At 40.0% G+C, this 27,096-nt stretch overlaps 1 protein-coding gene and 1 long non-coding RNA gene across 20 annotated transcripts in view; one reads left to right on the plus strand and one right to left on the minus strand.

Annotated features, from left to right (window-relative positions):
* The window catches only part of RAD51B (RAD51 paralog B), a 452,264-nt gene that overhangs the window by 192,253 nt on the left and 232,915 nt on the right, over positions 1-27,096 (minus strand). For all 19 annotated transcript variants that reach the window (XR_014956026.1, XR_014956032.1, XR_014956030.1 and 16 more), the window contains one exon: positions 9,955-10,073. Coding sequence is in view for 12 of the 19 variants with exons in the window: in XM_085582079.1 (XP_085438205.1) it covers positions 9,955-10,073 (119 nt within the window). In the remaining 7 variants the exon portion in view is untranslated. The remainder of the gene's footprint in view (positions 1-9,954; positions 10,074-27,096) is intronic.
* Positions 10,332-25,266, plus strand: LOC146767337 (uncharacterized). Its single transcript, XR_014956033.1, has 2 exons — positions 10,332-14,112; positions 20,955-25,266. It is a non-coding gene; the product is annotated as an uncharacterized LOC146767337 (long non-coding RNA).

Below are 27,096 nucleotides of genomic sequence, written 5' to 3' on the forward strand. Positions count from 1 at the left end.
AACTTTTCTGAGTTATTAACACTTAAAGTTGAATTAGGTATTGCTTCTCTCTGTTTTCAAATTAAAAAATAAAAAAGAAAAAAAGAAATTAAAAAAAGGAAAAAGGAGAATCTGGTAGAAGACAGGAGGCAAGAGGATTTGCCACATCATTCAAAGGATAAACAACTATGGTCATTGTCACTCTTTAGGAGTGATGATATTTCAGTTATTGATGAGAGAATGTGCCCTAGGTTAATTCCTCTGTGTTTTGAGGGAAAAACTCACACAGAAGTCAAATCAAAATTAGGAAAGTGATTCTGCACAAACAGGATGGGAATTTGCATTCATTCCCTCTGTGCAAAGATACTTAAGATTACAAACAAAACATTCTTCATATAATTCAGACAGAAGCCTAGAAGTCCCCTCTGGTTCTTTCTCTCTCCCATTTTTATGCTGTTTTACTTAACTGTAAGTTCAATGTTTGTAAAGGGTGTTGGATAATAGCATCACAGACAGAAGTTCTCTTTTGTATTCAAAACAGATTTTGTTACAGCAATCTCACTCCTCCCATCCTGACCTTTAAGTGGCTCCCAATAAAGAACAGAAGGTATAGCCCAAATTTCTGAACATTTCTGAGCAACACAAAGGTGCACAATTACCATTACCATGGCAAAAGGCCATTTCCTCAGTTACAGAACTGAGAAAATATGTAAAAATTAAAACAACAGCATCTCTGTGACTAAGTAGGTCTCATCAAGGTATCAATTTTATTTTCTGTGATGTGTTTGAAAGAGGGGGAAAAAAGGTATTGATAATACTAGAAATGCTGCATTAACCACTACTGAAGATAAGAGGCCTGATAAGCATTTTAGTAATCTAAACATTTAAGTGCTAGCTAATGTCCTCATTGGGTACTTGCAGTTTAGACCAGTTTTGATGTCTGCAAAGGAGAGAGACAGGAATGCATGGTGACTTATAGAGCTTAGGCTTAGAAAAATCACCTCTGGTATCAACAGAAACTGGAAACAAGGAATTACAGAAAAAGTTCTGTCATAAAGCTCCAGTCACAGTCCCAGTTTCATTAACCTTTGCTTATGAAGAAAAGTTTATGGCGTGCTGAGGAGAGAGATTCAAGACTGAACTCCGTGAGTTAATCTACTGAGCAAGTTGGAGCAGGAGTATCTTCACTATATAGTACCAAGAGATACAAAGACTTGTAAGTGCCTGAAACAAGGGCAATAAATGTTAAGCAAGATCAAACTTATTGGCACTCAATGGTAGTGCAGAGATTCCAGCCCTGCTCCCAGCTGCAAAAGCTCAGTCAGTTATGATTCACTTTCCTCAGTTATGAGCACCTGGCAAGGGCACTGCAGAGATAAGTCTGCAAAATGCTTTTCCATAGTCATTTGAAAATATAACATAATAGGAGATGGTTAACTTGTAACTGTGTAAGTTAGCAGCAGCTAAGGAGCAGGCTCCTCTGAGAGTGGGCTGGTCTGTCAGTCAAAGACACCTACCAGAAAGAACTCACCTCTGCCACCAGCCTCTGCAGGAAAACCTCAGTTTAACTTAATGACTGAGTTTGCCTCTCTGCCTCAAAGATGTCCCTGCTTCTCTGTCTAGGATGCTTTGAACTACAGGTGAGTGAGCTTGAAGCTTGTACAGCTGCTCCCACATTTTGTCTGACAGTAAAATAATCCTCATTAAGAAAACTTGCAGTAATTATTAAAGAAATAACAGAGATGAGAACAAGATGAAGTATTTCAAGGTTTCTTCTGGTCTTTTCTATTTCACCCAGAGCCTTTTCATTTTTATTAAGATTCCTAGACAACAAATTGATTAGTGTTCTATAAACACCTAAGTAAATGAATTCTTGTTAAAGAATGATGGAAACATTTCTCTATAAAAGTTAACAGGAAAGGGCCATATATCCAGAATCCAGACCCATTTAATGTAGACAGGGCTCTGTATATTTTATGACCACTCCCCAAAAGTTCCTTAAGAAGGAGGCTTGCTGCAAAGACAGACATGAACAAATACTCAGGTCAGCCAAGTAAGTCACCTGGTGATGTCTGAGCTCCAAACACTTGTTAATGAACCGTCACTATTTTTCTGGCATCCTTTCATTTGGCACTTTGCTGGATTAAGTCAGTATCATGCTCTGTTGATAACCATCTGTTTATGCTACAGTTGTGCCTTGTGTCCAGTTTCATACTGTTCCCATGCTATTCAAGATTATATTGCTGCTTATGCTTGTATGTGATCTATGGATAAGCAAAATACTTCTGTCATAAGGGTTATCAGTTGTCAGCACTTAAATCAGGAAAAAACCCATAAGCTTATTTATGTAGTTTTAAGGATGTGGTTTGTAAACTTGCATGGAAATTTAAAGCCATAACAATATTGAGTCCTGATTAAAAATATTCAATTGATAGTTGAGGCGAGGCAAAAGTCTCTTCAGTAAACTGTGCATCCTAGGAAAAAAACATTTATTTACATGGAAGGATTTGCAGAATTTGAATATGTGCTTCTGCAGTCTTTTCACAGCTATTTTTTGAAAGAAACATAATGGAGAACTGTAAAAAATTAATCTCACCTGAAAAAAAATCTATTTTCCTGTAAAATTTCCTATTATTTTTTTCCTTGACTCCACACCATCACTTTTATTCTAAAAAGAATTATAAAAATATCTCCTTGTGTTTTTACAGAATTGACTTTCCATATGATAAGCATATTATATAAGAAGATGGTTTAGAACAGATACACACTTTATGTAGCTATCTCCTGGTGAAGTTATAGCAAAATATCTGAACATTTTGAAAGAACTGCTTTACTAATATGATAAAAAATGTAAGGTAAATAATTGCAAATCTCATAAATGTAAAACAATCTTCACTCCCCTTTGCTCTCTTCCAGCCCTTCCCCCACCCAGCAAGTACCACAGTTACTTCACCATAGCAATTCTGAAGTACTTATTCAGGGCTAATTCATATGATAGTAAGCAGAGCAAGATGAAACAGCTGGTCTGTAACCAAGGACACAACAGAAGTTATGTCTGGCATTAGTCTGAACAAGATAAGGGGGTTTTATTCTGTTTTATTGAGAATGATTCACCACACACTTATGCATTTGAAACACTTTACCTGCACACTTTACCATTTTAGCAGGAAAACTCCTGCCCAACAGCTCACGTAGCACAGCTCGAAAGCTTCAGCCCATTTCTCAATCCTAAAACCAGTTGTTCTCCAGATATTCAGCCCCCTGATCTGGAAGACATGGATGGGGAGCAGAATGAAGCCCCCATAAGCCAAGGCGAAATGCCCAGTGACCTGCTTTGCCACCTAGACACACACAGGTCTGCAGGGCCAGGTGGGATCCACCCAAGGGTCCTGAGGGAGCTGTCAGAAGAGCTCAATGAGCCACTGCCCATCAGTTACCTGCAGCCCGGGGAGGTCCCAGGTGACAGAACCTGGCAAACGTGGCACCATCTACAAGGGCCAGAGGAGGAACTACAGGCCTGTCACCCTGACCTTGGTGCTGGGGAAGCTCATGGAGCAGACTATCCTGAGCACCATCACACAACACATGCAGGACAGCCAGGGGACCTGGCTCACACAGCATGGGTCTGTGAAAGGCAGGCCCTCCTTAACCATCCTTATCTCCTTCTACAACAAACTAACCCACACAGTGGATGAAGGAACACCTGTGGATGTCACTACCTAGACTTTACTAGGGTTTTTGACACTGTTTCCCACAGCATTCTCATGGAGAAATTGGCTTCCCTTGGTGCAGATGGGTGTACTGGTTGTTAGGTGAAACACTGTGTGGCTGGCCAGGCCAAGAGAGTGGTGGTGCATGGTGCTATGGCCAGTTGGTGACCATCCACCAGTGCTGCTCCCCAAGGCTCAGTATTAGGGCCAAACCTATTTAATGTCTTAATCTATTGTCTGGACAAGAGGATAAAGTGCATCACCAGTCAATTTGCAGGCCACAGCAAGTTGGGCAGGAGTGTTGATCTACTGGAGGGTAGGAATGCTCTGCAGAGGGATCTGGGCAGGCCAGATTGATGGGCCGGTTCTATGGCATTCAGTAAGGTGAAGTGCTGGGTTCTGCACTTGCATCACAACAACCTCAGGCAATGCTACAGGCTGGGGGAAGAGTGGCTGAGGGTGCTGGTTGACAACTAGCTGATCCAGCAGTCCAGGTGGCCAAGAAGGCCAATGGCATCCTGGCTTGTATCAGGAACAATGTGGTCAGCAAGACCAGGGCAGTGATTGTCCCCCTGTACTCGGCACTGGTGAGGCCACACCACAAATCCTGTGTCCTGTTCTGGGCTCCTCCATACGAGAAGGACATTGAGGTGTTGGAGGAGGTCCAGAGAAGGGCAACAAAGCTGGTGAAGGGTCTGGAGCACAAGTCTGAATGAGGAGTGTCTGAGGGAGCTGGACTTGTTCAGCCTGGAGAAAGGAAGATTCAGAGCAGACCTCATTGCTCTCTATAGCTCCCTGAAAGGAGGTTGTAGGTGGGTAGAAGTTGGTCTCTTCTCCCAGGTAACATGTAACAGAACAAGAGGAAATAGCCTCAAGCTGTGCCAAGGGAAGTTTAGACTGGGTATTAGGAAAATGTCTTCACAGAAAGGGTTGTCAAGCATTGGAACAAGCTGCTCAGTGAAGTGATGGAGTTTCCATCCCTGGAGGTATTTAAAAGACATGTAAGTGTGGCACTTGGGGATATGGTTTAGTGGTGGACTTGGCAGTTCTGGGTTAATGGTTGATCTCAATGATCTTAAAAGTTCCAACCTGTATGAGTCTGTGATTCCAAATGCTCTTTCTTGAAAAAAACAGAAAGCACTGACTTTTTATAACACTTCTATATGCATTTTTCCTCTGAGAATTTCAAAACATGTTACAGAGATTAACACAATACTACAAGTCTCACAAATCCCTTGAAAATGATAAAATAAACCAGGCCCATAGAAGTTGCCATACCAGATCTGGGCACTGTCTCATTTAATCTCATTTAATCTAACAATCCTACCTCCAATGGACAAGAACAAAATGTTGACTCTAGCATGGCAATGTATTTAACCCTACCAAAGACAGCTGAGAACACATGAGAAAGAGTAACCTTAAAGCCTGCTGCTCCAGTTCAGGAAAGAAGGATAATTATATGCATAGGATAACTGAGGAGTCTGATAGTTTCTAGTGCAGCCCCGTTTGTTTTGGCCCAAGCTCAAAGACTCTGCATGTTTATGTACGCATTTCAGGAAAATACATGTCATGGTTAACTACTTAAAAGAGCACTTAGGGAGAACGAAGTATTAGTATCCATAAAGATAATTCCCTTCATGAAGGTATTTGTGGGAAACAATTAACTTTTCCCATGTTCTCACATGTTCTTCTGCCACTGTGCTGCTGTTGAAACTGTACAGCTCAGCCCCACCTCAGTAGTTAAAAGACTCCTGCTGTTGTCCATGCTTGTGGGTTTTGGTGACATAATGAATTTAAATGCAGACTGGAAATCTCTTTTGGTCCCTCCCCCATTCGTGCTGCTTCTGTCACGGAGGAAACAAAAACCAGAACCCTGGCTTCTAGAAGGAAGCAAAAGAGCAAAGTTCATCTGTTTGTTCAAAAGCTGTTCCTCTCCTAGCAATAAAGCAAACCTAACTGATTTTCAGGCAGGCAGGACATCCCAGAAATTTCATTACTTTGCTGAACTGGCTGCTGTCTTATTAATGTTCACCAGACATAGGAAGGGTGGGGTGGAAAAAGGGATGGTTGGCTGGAAAATATCTACTGGATAAACAAAATATTTTTTTTTTACTTAATATATAAAAAAATCCCAAACATGTAGGAATTCTATGCTCAGTTTCCTAAGGTTTGTTACATACTTGCTCTGCCACCTGCTGCCCTGGCATTCCCCAAGGTTTCAGGAACAGGGACTATGTGAGTTTTCCCAGTAACAAATACTGCATGACTAAGAACAAACATCTAGCAACCCAGTGGGCTGTCCAGGAGATACCACAGCTCTGGAAAACAGCTTGCTTGAATCCTCCTGAACAATCACAGTATCACTCTGTGTTTTGAAGGATATCACCCTTGATCCAGTGCTTCTCAAGAAGTGGTTTTTCTCTTGATAGGTGGCATTCTGCAGCAAGGATTGGCACACTGGCTCTACTACCTTGGAAGTCAGATGTAATGAGGGAAAGTCTTTCAGACTGTCACCACCACTCCAGCTCCTCCAGGGAAAGAAAGAGAGAAAGTGTATCCAGAAAGAGAATGTTCTGGAGATCCAGTGACTGACTAAAGAATGAATTTTACCTTTTGAAAAAACAAATTGCATCCCTTGTGTAAGGAAAAGAGACGTGTACATCTGGTGGAAGCCGGGTCAGGTGACATGGGAAGAATACAGAAATGCTATTGGCCATGGTAGGGGGAAAATTTATGTGGTCAAAGATCAATTGGAGATAAAGCAGACCAGAACTGTGGCGGACAATAAAAAGGTTTTTTTCAAATACATTAATGGAAAAAGGCAGCATAGAAATAACATCATTCCATTACAAGATGAGGATTGTCAACCTCACAAACAAGGACGTGGACAAGGCAGAAATGTTTAAATGCATTCCTTGCTTCCGTCTTCAACACAGATGATGGGCCACAGCGGCCTCTAGCCCTGATCTAGAGGACCATGACTGCAAGAATGATCAATTCTCAGCTGACCCTGAAATTGTGTGGGATCTGCTGCTTCAGTTGAATCCCTACAAATCTATGGGGTCTGATGGGACTCATCTGAGGAGCTGGCTGATGTCACTAACAAAGCCTTTCTCAATGATTTTCAGCAGTGTTGGAAATCCTGAGAGGTCCCACCTGACAGGAAGCTGGCAAACATTATCCTGATTTTCAAGAAAGCCAAGAAAGAGGACCTCAGAAACTACAGGCCTGGCAGTCTCAATTCAGTGCCTGGTAAAATCATGGAAAATATTATTCTGGGAAGTACTGAAAAATACCTAGAAGACAATGCAGTTGTTGATCACAGCCAGCACGGCACCATAGGGGGAAAGTCCTGCTTGTTGAACCTGATATCCTTCTACAACAGGGTAGCCCACCTCAAAGATCTAGGAAAGCCAGAAGATGCAATCCTCTTAGACTTCTGTGAAGCTTTCAGTATCCTTTTGGACAAATTGTCCAGGCTACAGATGGATAAACACATCATGTGCTGGGTGAGCAACTGGCTCACAGGTCAGGCACACAGAGCTGTAGTGAATGGAGTGACATCACAGTGGGCACCTGTCACTAGAGGGGTTCTGCAGGGCTTCATCCTCGGCCGGCGTTCTTCAACATCTTCATTAACGACAGGGATGCAGGATTCAAAGGGACACTTAGTATGTTTGCCAATGGCACTAAATTGTGAGGAGCTGCTGGCTCCCTCAGAGGCCCTGCAGAGAGACCTCCAGAAATTAGAAAGATCACCAACTATACGAAGTTTCTATGATTCTATGGAAAAACAGCTCATTCCTTATACAGTATTGATTCTGTAAGGTTGCAAATGTGGAAGAGCAGGAAAAACTTGGTTTTGAAACTACTTTTCACCCAAATCTCTGAACCAACTGTGTGCTTTCAGTAATTCCCTGGGGCAAAATTTCACTTTAAAACCAAGACTACAAGGTAATCAAAAGTTTTTTGGGTTTTTTTGTTTATTTTAAAAAAATTAATATTATTATTATTATTTGGTTGTGGTTTTTTTTTTTTTTTTTTTTTTTTTTTATGTAGTATGAGAATTTATAAATGTGATTACTGACTTGGTAATTTTTGAATCTTCCTGTTAAGCTTCCTTAAAAAGTGCTGCCTTTCAAACCATTGATATCTAATACCTCCTGGCAGAACCACTTTACGATGACTGAAATGGCATCTCAAGACCTGAGGCACCTTTATTCACAGTTCATTTCTGAAAGTGGGTCTAAAGCAATTATCAAGGAGCATATGTGTGTAAAATGATAGTAATTTGATCAATACAGTGCTGTGATAGGTAGGGTAACTCCAGATGCCCTCCTCTAAGTGGAAACTGCATGTCTAGCTGAAATATTTCTATGAGTTTAAGAAACGAGAATTTATCTGGAAAAAAGACACAGATACCAGCACCAGGAAAATACCTACAGGACAATATGGACATATCCCATTTCAGCCATAGACTTCACAGGCACATCACTATTTATATCACACTTCTGTTTAAAATTACTTTGGTTTTAATAATATACATTTACTTTAGGGTTGTTTTTTTTTTTTTTGTAGCTTTAGTTCCTTTGCTTAATTAAAACAGAATGAGCACGTATCTTCACTTGTAAGCAAGGTGGTTCACCTCATAAATCCAGTTAGGAAGAGAGGAAAACTCTGCTAAGCAGACCAAAATTTCAAAGGCTTGAACACAACTTTTCATACATTTATGATCTATTCCTTCTCAAAAAGGAATCAGGAAAAAACAACATGAAATATCTGAATGTTCTTTAGGAAAGCTGTCTCCCTTTTTCCACTACCAGAGGAATGTTCTTAATCTGTTTTAGCTGACTTTGTGCATCATGAAGTAGCACAAAGCCCAGTTTTTGCCCTTTACCCTCTGCCAACTCCACTCTCATGTAACTCCGAAGTGATCCAGGAAATTCATGAACAGCTTTGTATTTTTCAGAACTTAGTATTTCTGTAGAAAAAGAGAACTCGTTACAGACCAGAATAAGAAGGAGTACATAAGAAAATTTCTAAGACCAGCATTAGTAAGAATATATTTCTATGCATAGCCATTAGAAGTGAGTATAGAAGATGCCTTTTCTACCTACATTTGACACACTAAACTTTCTTCCTCAAAGTCCAGGGGACTACTGCTCCAAAGTAGTTGAAGTGCCCACTACTTGAAGAAACAGGAGTGCTATCATTATAATTTGACTTCTAATAAATAATTTTCTAATAAAACTGGATGGCTTCCTCTCCTCTGGCTCTAACAACTGCAATTTAAGAGCGAGAAATGTTGTGTTGTGACAGCAAACCCAGGAGCACCAATCTGAACACACATGGGTAGTAATGGTATAGGAGTAAGATAGTACAAATATCACGTAGCAATTTTTCTGACAGCTCTCTGCTTTAACTGGCAGGAAATCAATAACATTAGGACTGAGGGTCACAGCCTTTGGAAAGAGTAACATCAATGCAAAAACAGAACAGACAAAGCCAAAAAAGATTATAACCACAGATATCCCAAGGGACAGATGAAATCATGCATTATGTTTTAAAAATCAAAACAAGTAATCCCCTCAATCATACCCCAAATGCCTTGTCTCCCAGTTTTCAGTTTTTTAAATTAAGAGGTGCAATTTTTAAGTTAAGATTGCAGTAAAAAATGCTCCTATATGTCACTTAAAAGCATAGTCTCTTAGTGAAAAGGGTGACTATTCTCCTGCTTGCAGGCATACTTCTGGGAAATTGGTACCATACTTACTGCTCAAAGTTAAACCTGCTGGTGCAGGCAGCAACCTTCTACTCACAAACAGCAGTCACAGAAAACAGTGTGCTCCGTGCCCTAACAGTCAGATGAAATTTGGCACAAAGAGTGGACAGCAAGACAGCAAAAACAATCATGGCAGTGAAAAGACCAGGTTTCTCCTCTCCTAAATTCCTGTACAAGAAAGCACTTTAAGTATTACCTTTCATCTCCACAGTGTAGAATGCACTAAAGGCTCAAGAAACTTGTACATCTGTATCAGCTGTGACTCAGAAAGGCCCATCCTAACACACGGAGGCACTGGAGTGCTGGTCATCCCTTAAAAACAAAGGACACTGACCGACCCCCACCCCAAATAAGTGATTGGGCTCTCGACTGCCAAATTGTCAACACATGTAGCATAACCAGAGAGGATGAAGGACACAGCCCATCTGACCAAGCACTGCTGGTGTAGCTTTATTTAAATTCTCTTTGCTGTTAAGTTCTCACCTGTCTTGTTGGCAAGTCATGGTATTGTAGTATGAGCCTGGTGTTGACGCTGTGACTCCATGTGTTGCCAAGGGCTGCTGTCACATAACTAGAATCTCTCTTCTCACTCACAGAACAATCTGAAGATAAATATGATAAAAACTGCATCAGGACTGTGGCACAGAAAAGAGTTCAGCATTGAAACTTCATCAGACATCTCAGATTATTCCCTAAGATAGGTAATTACAAATAGCACTTAAGAGTGCATTGTTGCATTAATTTCCTACCTTTCTGACGTTTTTATACAACTGTAGTGTGAGTTCTCCATCTCACCCTCTGATATCAACAATAAATGCCAAGAATTAAGGAGATGTTTCTGATGTAACTATACCCCACCATTCCACTCCACCAAGAAGCAATTCACGCACCCCTCCTTGTGTGCTCCTCACTATAAAGGGCCCAGATGTTCCAGAAGTAGCTAATGTTGGCATAAAACAGCCACAAAATTCACAGCCAAACTTCCCTCAAATCATGTATCTGCTATTACGTAACAGAAGAAGTAACATATTGCTTTTGCAATCCTGAGCCAGGCATTTAAGTGGTTAAATGTCTGGAATCTGCTGCTATTGTGCTATGGAGCTATCACTCCTCAGCAATTCCTAATTCTCCATTCCTTCAGACCTAAAACCTATCCCACAGTGAACAGAAATGTGTAAGGTTTGTGGCAGGACACGCTAATTGCTGCAATTTATTTTATTTTCTTATACAGGAGAAAGCACACTGTACCATACTGTGTCAGCCCCTATCTGAAGAGGGCAAATCCTCTTCTGTGAAGTTATTAAAATTTATGGCTTTGGTGCAAAGCAGTTAGTAAACCTAGAGCAAATTTACAGCAAAGACTTTTTGCAAGGTGAAAGGGAATGCCTCACTGGAAAGGTTCCCATTTTATATGGGATCCTCCTGCAAACTGATGCATTAGGCAGATTCAGAGGTTCAACAAGAAGTGAAGCAAACAGGAGGAAGCTGTGCCAGCTTTGCAGAGAAGTTCAAGGGCAGTGACAACATGTGCTGCATTCCTTCTTCTTGCTCTAAACACAAAAAGATAGTAAATGTCTCAGAGGAAGGAAAGAGGATATGTTAAGAAAACAGATTTATGTTGAAACATGGCCTTAAAAAAACCTTGGACTTATCTTTTCTGTTATTTCAACCACTACTTAGACATTAATGAACTGGACAAAGGAAATGAATAAATAACACTGTTCAGAGAGAGTGATTTTTTTTCCAGCATGCATTGCCTTGTGCTTCCAAACTCTGATGTTCTCATGCTTAGAGATGGAGTATCACACCAACATTGGTCCAGGAAGAAAACAGGCTTATAAGACTGTGGCCTCTGCTCAGAGTTCCCCAGACTCTCCAACCTGAAGCACTGCAGAGTGGTACGGAGTGCTAACCCACGCTGTGGGGTAGATGCTTCCAGAGCACCTGCAATGTGCAGTCAGCTGATGGGCAGCAGTTCCAGTGTCTCCAGTGTGCTTAAAGCCAGTTCTTCCACCAGTCACTGCTGGTATCATGGTTTCTGTTCGGGACACTGGGTGATGCAGGGAGTGCAGGGAGTAGGGAAAGTAAGAAAACAGAGCTGACATACATATGAGAGAAAGGTGACATCTCAATATATGTATGCAGTAAGGAAGTGGGTGTCCAGAAGCACAGAGATGGGATCCTAGCATGGGGAGGTGAAGGTGAATGTTAGAAGGCTGGAAGAAGAGGTCTGAACAACTGCTTTCTGAATCAGGTCCCCTGTTCCTCCTTTCTGTATCAGGTCCAGCTCTAGTAAAATGTGTGATTTCAATTCCTGTAAACACTCCTTCCTTCCTCACACACACAAAAAAAATAGCAAGAAACTAATCTTCAAAGAAGACAGGCAAGGACTGTATGAGATGCCTGTTCCACTGTCTGCTGTGAAAATGAACTTTTCAGAGCACTGGCAGAGACAGGAGCAGACACTGTATCTGTTCTGGTCTGCAGACACAGAGGAACTGACTCCTTCACTTTCACTGAACAGCTGTCACAAGTGAAAATAAAGCTGCTTGTGGTCTGAGTCAAATGCGAAGTAAATGCCTCTCCACAATCAGGGTAAAAACAAAGAAGAAAGGGTGATTCTTCAACTGTGGCCTGCAGTGCTGCTTCCAAGAAGAAGAGGCTTGCTCTGGGCTCCAGTGCCCAGGAAGGAACTGTCTGTCACTAGAACTGGGCCACAACACTTGGCCCTACTTATACATGAGAGCTAGATTCATTTTGTTTCTGCCTATCAATGCAATCAAAACAAACTTTCTGTAAGTAACTTCCCTGTTACTGAGAGAAATGATACATATAGGAAGGATGGGGAAAGTGGTTTTATTTCACCTTCCATTTTTCACTGGAGGGAACAGCAGGATTAAATCTATTCAGCTCAACAGTGCTTCTGGGATTACTCTATTATGTCCAACCAGAGCATTGCAAATACAGACCTGGTCTCAAAGATCTTCTTGTCTTCTGCATATAAGGTGGTACATTTTAGAGACTAAATCCCCATGTAACCAAGTCTCAGTTGTTGCAAGCATTTTGGAAAATGATTTAGTCATAAAGACACTTCAGTTCCATTAGTTTCTTTTCCTAGGAAAATTTGGATAACTGGACCAGTATCTTGAATCAAATGAAACAAACATCTTAAAACAATCTTTTTTAATGCAAGAAATCTGTGCAGGCAGAATGTGACTATAGTCTTGCTTAAAAAAACCCAACATGTTCCTTGTTGGTATAACGGCACAGAACAATTAGTTCCACCTCGTCCACATTCTCATATATTGATTTTTTTTCTTCCCAGATGGATATATCATTGCCTGGCAGGTTCATCCCCAACACTGGGCCCTTTGCAATTTTATCAATTGGTAATTTGAAAATATTTTCTCATCGAATGTTAAAAATGGATTGATGAACTGACAGTGAAATAATAAAACAGTGAAGCAACAAGTCCTCAAAGTCTTTCAAATCTTAACATCAAACCAGCTTGATAAAAGCCTGGCCTATCAAAAAGAAGGAAAAAATCTCTCTGAAAGTACAAAGAAAATATTTATAAAGAATTAAGCTACTGAGCTCAACAAAAACAGCACACCATGCAATAAGAATGAAAGTACTTTGCCTCTCACTCAGGCTGTGCAGCTTTCCGGTTCACTGGCAGAGCTCAAAGACCACTACTTTTCACCTGCACTGCATTTAGTCTTTATTTTTGGTGCAGATCTGTAACAATGAGACCAGAAGAAGAAAAAAATCCCCTTCAACCACTAATCTATTTTTCCATCATCACCTATTCAGAAAGTACAAGTATAAAAATATGCAATGGTGGAAAAACCCATCACACAATAAAAAACAACCCACAGGACAAACTCATCTGTGAAGTAACTAACCACAGTGCTCTTCAAACTCCCACTGCTGGCTTCTGCCCTTTTCAGCCCTTCTCCACAGCTTTTTCTTAAGTCAAAAGGTGATTCTGATTCTCTTACCCTACAATGATGACTGTCTCACTCTCTGCACTGCTCAGCTAAGGTATGTCTCAAAGCATACTGCTGACTTCACGCAGTCTTTTATTATTTAGGATATATGGCAGGAAAAACAGTTGCTGCTGTAAGAAATCAAGCTTGGCCATGAGACTAGCCATGGGAAAATGCTAACTTTTAAAATGCTTATGCTCTCCCTTTTATTATGAGAGTGAATCTGGCAGTTGTACTTCTAAAATCTCCTAGTTCTAAATCTTTACAAACTACACCCTCCCCCCATCACCCAGATTATTCCATATTACTTCAAATTTCAATTAAGTAGAAATATTTTGTCTGGAAGTTGGAGTTGTTCAGTAATCAATGACATGTAATTTAGTTTTCCTTTTTTTCATAGCACAGCCATCAAAATATACTTAGCAAACAAAGCAATTAAGTGTAAACCCCTACTAATCCCCAGTCAAAAAAAACCCAAACGTGTTATGTGCTGACTTGAGAATAAACAGGCTGTTCGATTCAGCCGTCATCATCACGAGACCAAAAACTCCAGGTGCAAACATCTGATGGAGTCAGCAGTGAATGCAAGAGAAAGGGAATGAGCTCACTTCTCATTTTGGACAACAGAGTTTATCTCATATGTCTCAACCCGGTGAGTTTTCACACTTTTTTGTTTACCATATTTATGTCTTTATGTGTATACACTCTGGGTGATTTTTACATGGTTAATCTGATATTAGATCAAGATTGAGGTCCTTTTTGCTGTTTTTTTTTTCCCAGTCATTCATTATTTCCATTGCAACAACTCATAGAGCTTTCATCTTCAAGATGCAAAAAATTAGACAAATAGAGAACAAAAATATAATTCCTGACCTAAAGATCTTCTTTTCATGAGAATTGCAGATTACAAGTCTTAGCTGCTGATGATTATTCCCCACTTAGAAAGAATCTTCCCTAAGGGATGAGGGAAAATACACCAAAATAAGTGATAGGCCAGAAAAAATTGTGCATAAATAAGGACTTTGAGTATTCTTCATGAAACATTAGGAGCTTTTCCAAATAAGTAATGTTAACCTTTATTCTACCCCAAAAAAATCAGCAGGGATCTTTATACAGCTCAAAGTTTAGGAAGGGTCCACCAGAGAACTGGAGAGATGCTGTCTTACTTTTAATCCCACACCAGCATGCCTACTGTTACCAGTGTGGTTTACACCAGAAGATCTCATTCATTCACTCATTGAACTCATTGCTGAGCTCATGTCAAGTCTTTTCTGAGTTGAGAAAGAAAGACACATGTATGCTAGCACTGAGACTCCTGCCTGATGACCTAAAAAAGGAATTGACATTAAGAAATAAAAAAATCCAGCTGGTCTGATTTCTTGCCAGTCAATCTACCAGCCATGACCAAAACAATCAGGTCTCAGCAGATCTGTGGAGGTGGAAAGGCAGCTGGTGGTTTGTAGCACCTGAAACAGGGCCCAAATCAGGGAATTGTGGAGTTGAGAGCCTCAGGAACAGATATTTCTTTTTACTGGTGAAAATGTTCTGCCTATGTTGCCTGACACCACATCACAAAGTGGTGAGTTTCCAGCTTTCTATCATTGCTGCAGTGCTACTGCAAATCACAGAACAAGTAGTGATTTGGTGGGAGGGATGGTGAAGAACAAGTAGGAGAAAGCAGTTAAGTCAATTCCTTTCTGTAACCGAGGATAAATTTTTTACCCTCAGCTAAACCTCCTTGCCCTAACAGCGGTCTTTGTGAAATTCCTTCCTTTTCTAAAATCTAAAATTATACTAATTTACACGACTCTCTCAGTATCCAGAGTTCTTTCCCACATTGCTTGTCATTAAAACTTAAAGTAGCTTCTTATTTTGAACCTCTCCTATGCAATCATTTCTTCCTGTCTCTCCAAGACTAGACAGTAAAATCACAAACCATTGAGATAAGGGAGGGGAAAAAAACCCCCAAACAACCCAGATCTGGCATTTTGTCTGCCTGTACATATAAAGGATGTATAGTTTGAAAAACAAAGCTTGCCTAATCATGGCATCTGGCAATGCTAGGGCCCTGTGATCCAGAAAATGCTTTTAATTATCACCTCACCAATCATGTTACAAGTTACTGTTGTAATTTTTTTGCTTAAGTTCCCTCAGGGAATTAAAGAGATCATGATATTAATCAGAAGGTATGTAGGAGGGAGGGAGCAGAACACTAGAATTACATATATGTAGGTTTCTTAAGGCTTGAATCAAGAAATGAGATTTGGAATTCCACTGTCAGAGCAACTGAAGCCTTGCATGCTGCAAGCCTCAGCCCTCTGACCTACACAGCCATGGCATTATCATATCTGATTTTCCCAGGATCGTTCATCTCAGCTGCTAAACTTCATCACTCTCTGCTAGCATTTACCCATCATCTGGATTTGCCACTTCCTAACTTTCCAGACTAGAAATGAATAAACCCGCTGTCACACTCATCCCTCCAACAAAACAGCCTGAAGCCTGGAAGCCTAAATGGCTGACTCCCACAAAGGCAGAACAAAAGCTAATACTGCTCGGGGAGGAGAGTGAGGTACAGCTCTGAAACTGCAGCGAGTTTCAGAATGCAGTTCACAGCATTATGGCCGTGTTAGGATGCTGTGGTCTGAGAGGCAGATTACTCCCATAGCCTATATTTTTTTTCCATTAAATATGTCTTGGTAAAGAAACAGTGTAATGGCAACTTAGCTCTCATACCCACAAAACTGCCACAGTGCAGGCAAAAGCAGCAGCATGCCAGTCTGCAAGTGAACCTTAAATTCAGAGTCACGGTGTGGAAGGGCCATGGGGTAGGAGGGAAAGAGAGTCCAGTTTCTGTTGCAGCAAAGTGGCCAAAAAAAGCACCAATTAGCACTGACTTACCCAGGGTGTTTCTGACACAGCTGCCCATCTCCCAGGGAGGGGGCTGATGGTGTGTGCCCACATGGAAGACAGAAAAGGGCAGTCGGTGTATGCAAGCTAGTTTTCAATATCACCGACCTCTTCCCTGGTAAATATATTCTGCTAAGAAGCCACAGGGAGCATTTTACTACTAAGTCAGGTCACTGCCAGCACCTGAGTTTGCTCAATTAACACTAGTGCTGACAGCCTACACTGGAGTGGATTTTCTCCATATACTCAGTATAAGTCTAAATGAATAACAATTTCTGATCACAGCCTAGTAACACAGCTTTGAACTTGTGAGTAAAGTTATATGTCCTTTCTACTCTTGAGCACAGGAGTATTTTAGCAGTATCTTTTAATTTAGTATTATCTTTCAAAACAATTTTCAAATTTAGTGACAACTTCTTTATACAGAGAGTTGAAACATGCAATAATTAAAACTCCACAGTGGGATTGATAACCACAAGGAATATGTTTAAAAAGCAGTGTTAAATAGTACTTCAGGTTGAGAGTGCAATTCAAACTGAGCAAACTGCTTTACTTTGCATGATTAAAATCATAATTTCTTGGAAAATTTAGCCTTTGGCATTCTTAACACTGGTCCCATACATTACAGTTGCAAGAATTCCCTCTAGGTGTAAATAAAAACAATAATCTTAGAGCTGTAAAGCTTGGATCATGAGCCAGAGTTATCAAAACTGAAATTCCAGAAGGAAGCAATCTTCCTTCAGCCTGCAACACGGAAACAGAGGTCAGCCAAACATTTGGGGGCTAAAGATGACTGTTTGCAAATTACAGCTGTTCACATCTGGAGTTCAGATTTGGCCAAATGCTTAATACTATCAATCACAAAGCTGAACTGGAAGAATGTTTTGGTTGTATAACTAAGAACATAAAAGTTAGGAAACATTAAATGTAGAAAACCGCTATGTGCATTTTCAACTCTGCCTTTCAAACCCAACAACAGATTCAATTATTTCTCACAATGGGTATCATCATGGTTGACTGTGGCCTTTCTTAACTGGTATTTAACCACAAGTTTGCACTTGCCAATATAGGTTGTATCTATTTCTCAGCTCAGAGTGGTCCATGACATAAGATGGAGGATGCAACCTCTTCTCTGGCAAAGTAACTTTCAGGCTGGCCCATCAAACCATACCTATACACCTAGCAGATGCATCTGAGTACTCAGAGCACCTTCAAAACACAGCTTAGAGTAGCTTCTGAACGTAAATTGGGCACTTTCACTTTTTTTTTTAATTGCACAGCCAATATATCCACATATAGAAAATGTGTTCCCTCTCACAATAAAATGCATGACAAAACATTTTAGTACATGCAGGCATCATAGGGTTCACTGTTCAGAACTGACTCATCTCCACAGCTGAAAATACATATATATTTATGTACTTAGGCACACACACAGAGAGGCAGTATAAAATATGCAGGATGTTAAAATGACTGACGATTACAGGGGTCTGGCTTCACTCTCTGACACAGACTTTCCAGGAGTTTCCCAGCTAGTCAGTCCCTCTCTTCATGGCACAGCTGCCCATCCTAAAGCAGAGGAGATATATGCTTTTTTTTCTTCAACTCATTCTCAAAAAGGAATGACTTGCTTTATCTGAATTAAGCAAATAAATTCAATTTTGGACAACAACCAAGACTGGAAAATTTCATCCCGATAAGCTTTTCTGACTGATGACAGAGGGTTAGAAGGGAAACAGTTATACACCCTTAACTATAGGAGGTTCCTTCCGCTCTTGCTATAATGCAAAATATTCCAAGATGTGCCAGAATTTCATGGTAGTCTGCATCAGGCAGCGACAAGACACCAAAGTGCTCCATGGAGACTAATGCATAAATCCAAAATGATCTTTTGACTGCAGAGACGCTTCTCTCCTGAGATGTATTAAATTTTTTAAAGTCAGTGAAAAATAAAAAAAATTTGCAAAATATCACTTTTAATCCTTGGACTAAAAAATGGTTGAATCCTCCAGAGGCCAGTCAGAGCCAGAAACATTTTTTTCCCCCAGATTTGGGGGGGCAGGGGGAGGGCAAAGGGAAAAGAAGAGAGCAAAGAGTGGTTCATTTCAAATAGCAACATTGTCCAAAAGGGTGAAAGGGAACAGATGGCCATGGAGAATGCAGCCTCAAAGCCCAAAAGAAAAGGGCTATTTTGACAGATCTCGCTGTTTCCTATTCAAGCATGAACATTGTGGCATGGAGAGTTAAGACGATACAAGGAACAACCTCTGTTCCCAGCAACTGACTATGGGCAACTGGCCTCTGAAGCTCCCTGAGAAAAACAACATGAGACAGACAGACAAACAGATATGGCAGCAAGCCCAGATCCCAGCCACCAGGAAAGGGAAAGAAAACCCAAAAACAGCAACGAAAAAAAAAAAACAACAACAAAACCCCAAACATCAGAAAGGCTAGAAACAGCTGCCTTTTCCTGGCTCCAGTGCAGAGCATTAGAAAGAGCCTGTCCAGCCTTTCTCATCTTCCTTTTCGGTAAAAACTTCTTGAAGGGGTCACCCTCAAGCTGTTGGTCTTTGCCCTAAGGGGAGGTGAAAAAGAGGACAGACCAGAGCTCAGTCTGGCTCAGTGAAACCTGCTTCCTTTAATCACAAAGACCTCCCTCCAGCAAATGATTAAGAACTCTAAATATAAAAATGCATAATTAATGCTGGATTTTTGCATGCGAAAAGACTGAGAAATTTAAAGTTGTGGCTCTCACAGTATCTGCAGTTTGATTGCATAGAATTCAGAAGAAAACCAATATATGTGAGGGCAGAGAAAATTGTACCTGCTGTGGGAAACTGCTAATGTGTGTCCTGACATTACTATTAATCTTACCAAGACAGTGCATCAACAGCTATTCCATAACTCTGGATATGTGCTATCACACAGAAATTTCACTTTTGAAGGACACCTTCACACCTACACCCAAAATTTAAAGAGGAGCCTGAGCTATTAACTGTAACCAGACATCACTGTTTCCAAAGTCCATAGAAGAAGGGATGAATTTCCGTTTGCGAATTTCTCTCCAATTTCCTGTATCATTTTTATGCTTAAGGCAGAGCTTGAGGAATTGCCGTTTCCCAGCCAGAGCTTGCCTATAGGCAGAAGCACTGAGTGATACCTTCCCGTTTCACTGTAGTGGGGACCAGAGCAATGGCAGTTTCACCTACAGTTGCAGGGAGGGAAAGAGGGGGTATATGGTATAAACATCTTCACAATCCTTCCCCTGAGGCAGGGAAGTGGCTATCATCTCAATTTTAATATCCTCCTTTTTAAAAATCATTGAAGGAAAAAGATAATAAAGAACTGTGGGTGCGCACATGCCAGAACTCCAAATGAAGAAATGCAAATGCTACATACTGATCCTATCTGTGCTTTTGTTCCCTCATCTGTGAAATAGCATTTGTTTACTTTAGTCAATAGGTACTAAAAGCATAGAAAAATAGACACCAGGAACAAACCACCTCAACATCCTCAGCAATCCAATTATTATTAAAGCTATAATTTTCTACATTATAAATAAATAATTTGCGGGGTTTCATTGGTTTCACAAAGGACAGCCAATGCAGTCATTACTAGTTGCAATTGTTAATTAGTAACTAAATAGATAGGATCTGACTAGTGGAAGTAGTCACACAATAAATAAAATACCTTATTTTAAGTTAAATCAGATAAATTTTGTTTCTTTTCTTTTTAACCATGGGCTTCCTAAGACTAACTGCTCCAGGCTACACTTATTAAGGGAAACTCAAATGTGGATTATTGGCTAAGTATTAAGAAGTATTTAATTTGTGGATTCAACTTTCTTCCCCATGTTTCCTTGAGTAAAGCCAACCTAGTACCCCCATAATTTTCATTCTGCTTTACTTTTAATATGAGTCCTGTTCACTGCAGGAGTAACCAATAATGCTAACAAACCAATTCCGTCTTTCACATTGCAGGACAGGTGGTCCCTCCGTATATTCCCACACATTCCAAATATTTTAAGTGTTCCACATCTGTTGTCTAAAACATTTTTAGTTCCCTGCAAGAACAGTAGGAGATGAAAACAAGAAGTTATATATAACATAGCAACTGACCTTGTATGCCACATGAGCTCTCTGTCATTTCAACAAGATTATAAATTTCAAAAAAGAGCTCAATCTTAATTCGTTATACTATACAGCTATCTTGCAGAGAAGATAACTTGAGAATTAATTTATGACAGCTGTAATAACCCAGAAAATAAAACTGAATCTAGAGATGAGCTTTTTTCTCCCCACAAGAATCTGCTGATCTACAGGGAATTTTTTTAAAATTAAAGAGTTAAGGTAATTCATTTTATCACCATACAAACCCCTCTATCTGCTTAAAAAAAAAAAAAAATCATCAAAGTATCTCCCATGTATTTATAAGCAATCTTGGTGGAAATTTTATAGGAGTTTAGTGTTGGCCTACAGCAGGTATGGAAACACTAGATGCTCTTTTTTTTTTCCCCTACAAGAATTGATCTAGTCAATATACTTTAAAAACACATGGCTGCAAGTATTTCTTCTCACTAAACAGAGCCACTGGTCAGGATTTGAAAATATCAGCCTGGGCTGAGCTTACAAGAGGTAGCAAGGGCTGGAATTTCTGCTCTCGCTCAAAGTGCTGTGAGATGGCAGCAACTACCAGCAGCTGGGATTCTGGTTTGCATCTTGGGCAGAAGCTGGCACATCTGGCTGAAGCTGGCACATCTGGCTGAACCAACACTGCAGCTCCACTGGGCACTGGCTTCTTACAGACTCTAACAGGAGACTGGCCCCTGCTGCATGCCCAATATAATTTCCTACAAGGTAAGGACATTCCTTCAAGTACTTTGCCAGCACAACCACACCCATCAGTTAGGAAAGCTAATGTCTCATCATATGAGATACTAGCAGTGCAAACATGATCTCCACAACCATGCAACAGAAACAAGCACACAGTCTTTTGTTGCTGCTGTTTTGTTTTATTTTTTCACTTAAAAAGAAACTTCCTAGTCTGAGCTACACTGAAATGTTATAGGGGATCCCTGTGTGACAGACGCCCAGACCATGACTCATGGCAAAGGATGCCAACAAGAGACTATGTTCAAATACTAGAACACAGAGTAGATATGTAAGATCTTCCCATGGAGCCAGGACTGATACTTAGGAATTTAACCAAATTTGCCCCAATTAGTTTTTGAAGAGAGACTGCCTTTGTCCAGCCCTAAAGATATACTGACTGCAAGGCACAGATTCTCATCAGTGCATAGAGGCAAATTTATGCTGGATATGAATGAGGATATAGACAGCTTCACCAAAACCACAACTGGATATATAGTAACTGGAACAGATCCATGAAGAAGAGGATTTTAAGTTTTTTTGTAAAAGCAAAAATCTCAAATTCACTCATCATAAACTCCACACAGGCTCTGACATGCTCTTACCACAGGAAGAAGTGGAAAGACAAGATAAAAGAAAGAGGGACAACCATGCTGAGGATCATCACTGGGTACCACAGCAGAAGCCAAAGAGATAAGAACTGTGGGAGTTCCACTTAACTTTTAAATCTTGCCTTTTGGAAAACATTTCTGAAGCAGAGATGCCAGCAGGCTTAACTCTGCAAAACAAGAGGCTGCCAATGGCTGAAAGACTACTGAGAAATTACAGTAAATTTGCATTCAAAAGCTGCTGTGTTCACGTAAATGAAAGATGGTAACAAAGATTTGCAGGAAGTACTATGTCACACCATCCTAGCCTCAAAATAATCAGTCCTAATAGACACATAAAAACAGTACCATATGCCACGTGAGAAGAACAATACCCTGTTTTTTTTACTTTCACCAAGGAATGGCTACTTGGCTGATCACTATGCCAGTAGCACCCTGCAAGGACTGTTCCCTAAGTTGTGACACATTTCTATCCTTTCTATACTACTGTTGCTCTGAACTTCTGAATATTCACCAAGAGAATTAGGGTGACTTGCTAAGCTGCACATCCAGTGATATGAAACATGTGTCTGTTTTCCAGCATAACCCAACTGCCAGAAAGTAAAGCAACTTCTTAGGTAATTCCAGCCATTTCCCCTTCATACCCTTAATCCGTCCTCTCCAAAAAGCAGCACTGTGATTTCACTATATGTCTTGGAATCAATGAAGCCAACTGACTTCTGCTTCTAGAAAGCAACACCATGGGTAAGCTCATTCAGCCTGATGTGACAAAAGAGACATACAATGGGAAGACCATCTATTCCACATAGCAAAACCAAGTAACTGCTATTTTTCTCTCTGTTCTGGAGCTGCCTATCCTACCTTAGGCATAAACGCCATTATTTGATTACATTACACTTTGAAACAATTCAAAATTCTTCACACTTAGGCTAGGAGTAGGTAAAACAAATAACTTGAGTGCTGTGATGAAATACAATCCCTTGGGAATGCCACACGTGTTTCTCAAGCAGAACTTGTACCATGGAGCCCTTGGACTTTGAAAAGCAAATGATCAAGAACAGTAATTAAAATGCAAATGAAAAAGAACAGTAATTAAAAAGTAGAATAATTATGAGATTAACTTTGTTAACCAAGTAACAATACGATTAAAGATAATATACTTGTTATACATAAGAAAGGACTAAATATGCACTAAGTAGTGTGTTAGTGAATGTTGTTAAAAGATCTTGAACTTCTTGTGAAGCCAGCTTTGAATTTTGCCCTTACATAAGCTCCCATAAAAGCTCTGCACTGGTAGAAAGTTTCTGTAACTGACAGAAGGCTACAGGTGGACGAGTTGAATGAAATGTGAGATTCAGAGCTAACCCACGATAGCACAGAGTCATCTCACAGAGCTTTACGTCCAAACTCATGCATGAAGTAAAATGTCAACAACAAGCTGGAGGCCCAAATAATGTGGAAGGACTGATTTCCTCCATAAAACATGATGCTTTAGGTTTTAGCTTTTATATTTTTAAAATTCTCTACTGCTTTATAGTGTGTAGTTCTGAGCTTCATATCAAAGGATGGTAAGCTCTCTTCACAGAGTAGGTAGACAAAACAATTAATTTCCTGGCTTGGGACCAAGGACAGCCACCTAAATTTCAGGTCCATGAGCATAAACAATGTGGACTGAAGAGAGAAAAACAAGAAGGATGGGACTCCATAACCTATAGCTGTAACTGGACAATTAATTCCAATATGCTAACGGACCAGAGCTTATGAAAGTGAGAGACCTCGTGACTAGTCATCCATTTTGTGACCATTTTGGTTCATCTTGGGTATAGCCCTGGCTGCGCTCTTGTCCTGCCCAAGGTGTATCCATTGAGGCCTTCAAATAAATACCTACTTTATTCTTTAACTCTGTCTAGCCTCTGTTCTAGGTCAGCTGTCACAAGGCATCAACAGGGTTTGGGGAAGCGGAAAATTCTATTTATTATCTGCATTTTTTCAAGATGGGAGAAAAGCATATGTAGGATTGCTCTTTGAGGATGCTGCATGAGAAAATACAACTAGCTTGTCATCAAGGCACAGGAGACTTGGAAAGTACATAGTGAACTGCGACACTGGATTTTCTTAAAAGAAAGCAGGCATTCTTTTCTGAAGAGCAGTGCCCACAATCATTTTATAGATGCTGGATGGATGCAAGTTAATGACAGTTTAGGAAGCCTAGTTTGTTATCATTCAGATATGACACAAGTGTGCTCTACATATTCATTTTCCATATACATTACATCTTTAATAATTCTAAACACAACAAGATTCTTCATTTAATTACCATGCTATAATCATGATAAAAAGAAAACTGTTTAGAAAGTAGTAGTTAGCAAAGTGCGTTGTAGTTACTGTTGATCACCACAACACTATACCTTCCTCTACTGTCAGTGAGGGGGCACATGATGTCAGGCATGTTGCATGTTACTATCTACTTAGGCAAAGCTTTCAGCCAGAAATAAGTAAGGTCTAGATATTTGGTACCTACTGGAGACCAGTCATTCTTGAAGGTCTTTTATGTTGGATCTAACAAATGTGCCTTGTTCTTCCAGCAAATTACTGGAAGAGGTTTACGATTGCTCAAACTAGATAGTCAGACTAGACTGTTCTTTACCTAACTAGAACATTTTTTTCAGTAAGGAAAACTAATCCTCAAAACAATTTGTAAAAAATTTGCATGAAAATGAATCATATGAAATCAAATAACTGGTTCTGTAAAAGAGTAATAGGATTTCCATAATTTATTTTGGAACAATATGCAGGTATAAATGTTGCTCTTGCTAGTATCAACTTAGGTAAAATAAAATTTATACTATGTGATCAGTTAAAAACTGAGGCCATGTAACTATATCACCATGTAGATGACCATGAAGTCACTCAATAATATCAAGCTACTTTGGAAACATAGGATTTGATAAGAGGTTCACATTTATTGATATCCACCTTTCCAACTTAGTGAAGCAAGGCTTGTTGTTAAAATGACAGCTCATGCACCAAAGTCAGAAAATAGAAGTGCTCTCTTGTACTTACTTTAAAAATGGATACTTGGATTCAAAGCCTTGTTACTAATGGCAGACTTGCATTACAACTTCCTAATTTCCCCCTCTGGATAGGTACCTGCACTAAGCTGCTTCTGCAGGCAGCAGGATTTGCAGGAACACCTTTGGTGGCAAACTGGGGCCTAGTTTTATACCTATAGTTTCCAGCCTTTGCTGGTGAACAGAAGCATATCAATAGCTTGCAGCCATGGTTAGCCTATTCATGCCCACTGAATCAAATGAACAGCTTGTATATGCTACACTCCAACGCCAACTATGCTGGAAATATTTCCTAACCAGAGCTAGTAAAAAAACCCCCAAAAACAAAAAACCAAAAACAAACCACAAACCCCCCCCCCCCCCAAAAAAAAAACCAAAAAAAACCCACACCAAAAACCAAACCAAACAAAAAAAAACCACCCCAAAAATAAAAACAAAAACTAAAAAACCCCATCAAACCCAATCCCCCCCCAACCCCAGTTTTTAAAATCAATTAATCTGCTAAAGAATAAATGCTTTCTGAAAACCTGTATATGCCAGTAAATCATCTGATAGATACAAGCCATGCTGATACCTGCCAAGCAGATTTCCTCCAGCCCACTCTCTGGCAGCCTGCCCAAACAACAGCTTTGGACCAAGGACCTAGGGCTTCCAAGGAAACAGCTTAGCCAGTGTAAGAATAGGGGAAGGCATCCACATTCACATATTTTTCAAAAAATATGTTGCAACTCTGAGAAGACACTTAAATACTTGTCTTTCCAATTAAAAGTATTTTTAACTTAAAACCACATCACCTGCCTTTCAATTGCCCTTCCCTCTACCTTCCCTTCACTCCACTATTAAATTTTCAGTCTTACCTGGAGTTGTACTGTAAACTAGGTCATCTAGCCAGTCTCCTACTCTAAGACTACTACTGCTACTCTCCTAGTCTACTCCTACTGCAACATCTGGTCATTGTTGGCTGGGATAGTGCTCAAACACTGATCAGACTATAAACAAATGGCTTTCAAGAAGGAAAAGGCAATTTGCAAGACCAATTTACATTATCAAAGGTCTGACAGAAATTGGGGAATAGGGGTTCATCTCTGATAAATTATCAACCCTTACCTTTGCTTATACTCAGACATAATGTACTCCTAGAATATATTAGAAAGAACTGGTAATTACTACTCATCAACTGGTACCTACTTCCATGATACTTAACCCTAAATGTGAACTTATCTTGTACATGATATATGGGGGCAGCTATGGCTCAAACACATTTGTTGTTATTCAAAGGTTACAGTGGAAGAAACAGCATAAAGCTTGGAAAGAGGTGCCCAAATTCACAGAAACTAATAAACTTTACCACTTTTCCTGGTGTATTCCTAGCCAATGTTAATATAATCCTTCTTTTAAAGGCAAGCACTGCCAAAGAAAAACAAATTTGGCTAGACTTGCATGATCAGGTTTTTCAATTTAGCCAAGACATGTTATATCCTATCTCTTGTAAGAAGTGTCACAGGAATTTCATTAAGTTCAAATGGTGAAAATAACAACTTTTTATTCATGTGAAATATAGTCTTTCAGCAAAAAGAGTGCCTCCTTATGTCACTCCAGGTGACTGTCTCAGTGCTAATCTAGCAGAAAATCGGATGCTTACTGAACAACCAACATTATTATTATTCTATGCCCAACCAAAGCTTATCATGATTGTTTCAGCCCTGTCCTACTTTATTTACAAGACACAGCAAGATAAGAGCTAGAGGCAGCACAGTCATTTGTCAGTTAACACTCACAGCTGACTATAGCAAGAACTCATTCATGAAAAATTGAAATTAGTCATTCTCCATTGGTTTCTCTAGCCTTTCCCTTCAGATGCTGCGACTTATTTCAGCAATAACCATTGCAACTCTAATGAAATTACAGAGGGTACAGAAACAGTTTTCAAACACCCGTAACATTTAATTGTATTAGTATAGTATGCTCTCCAAAGGTGTTACTGTGGGGTTAAACCTACAATGATACAATTTTTTTGCTTTGAGTTTATTAGTCTCTTCACAGAATGGAGATTGGATTTGAAAGCTATGGTCAGTGGCAGGAGGCTGCTGTCAGGGCAACACACCCCAGCTTTAGTTTTCCCCATAAAAACCAACATAGAGCAGTAGTGCTGAGTTTGGCTAACACAGTAAGGGGTATC

The sequence above is a fragment of the Lonchura striata genome, chromosome 5 (assembly GCF_050655825.1).
Source record: "Lonchura striata isolate lonStrDom1 chromosome 5, ASM5065582v1, whole genome shotgun sequence".
Taxonomy (NCBI): Eukaryota; Metazoa; Chordata; class Aves; order Passeriformes; family Estrildidae; genus Lonchura; species Lonchura striata.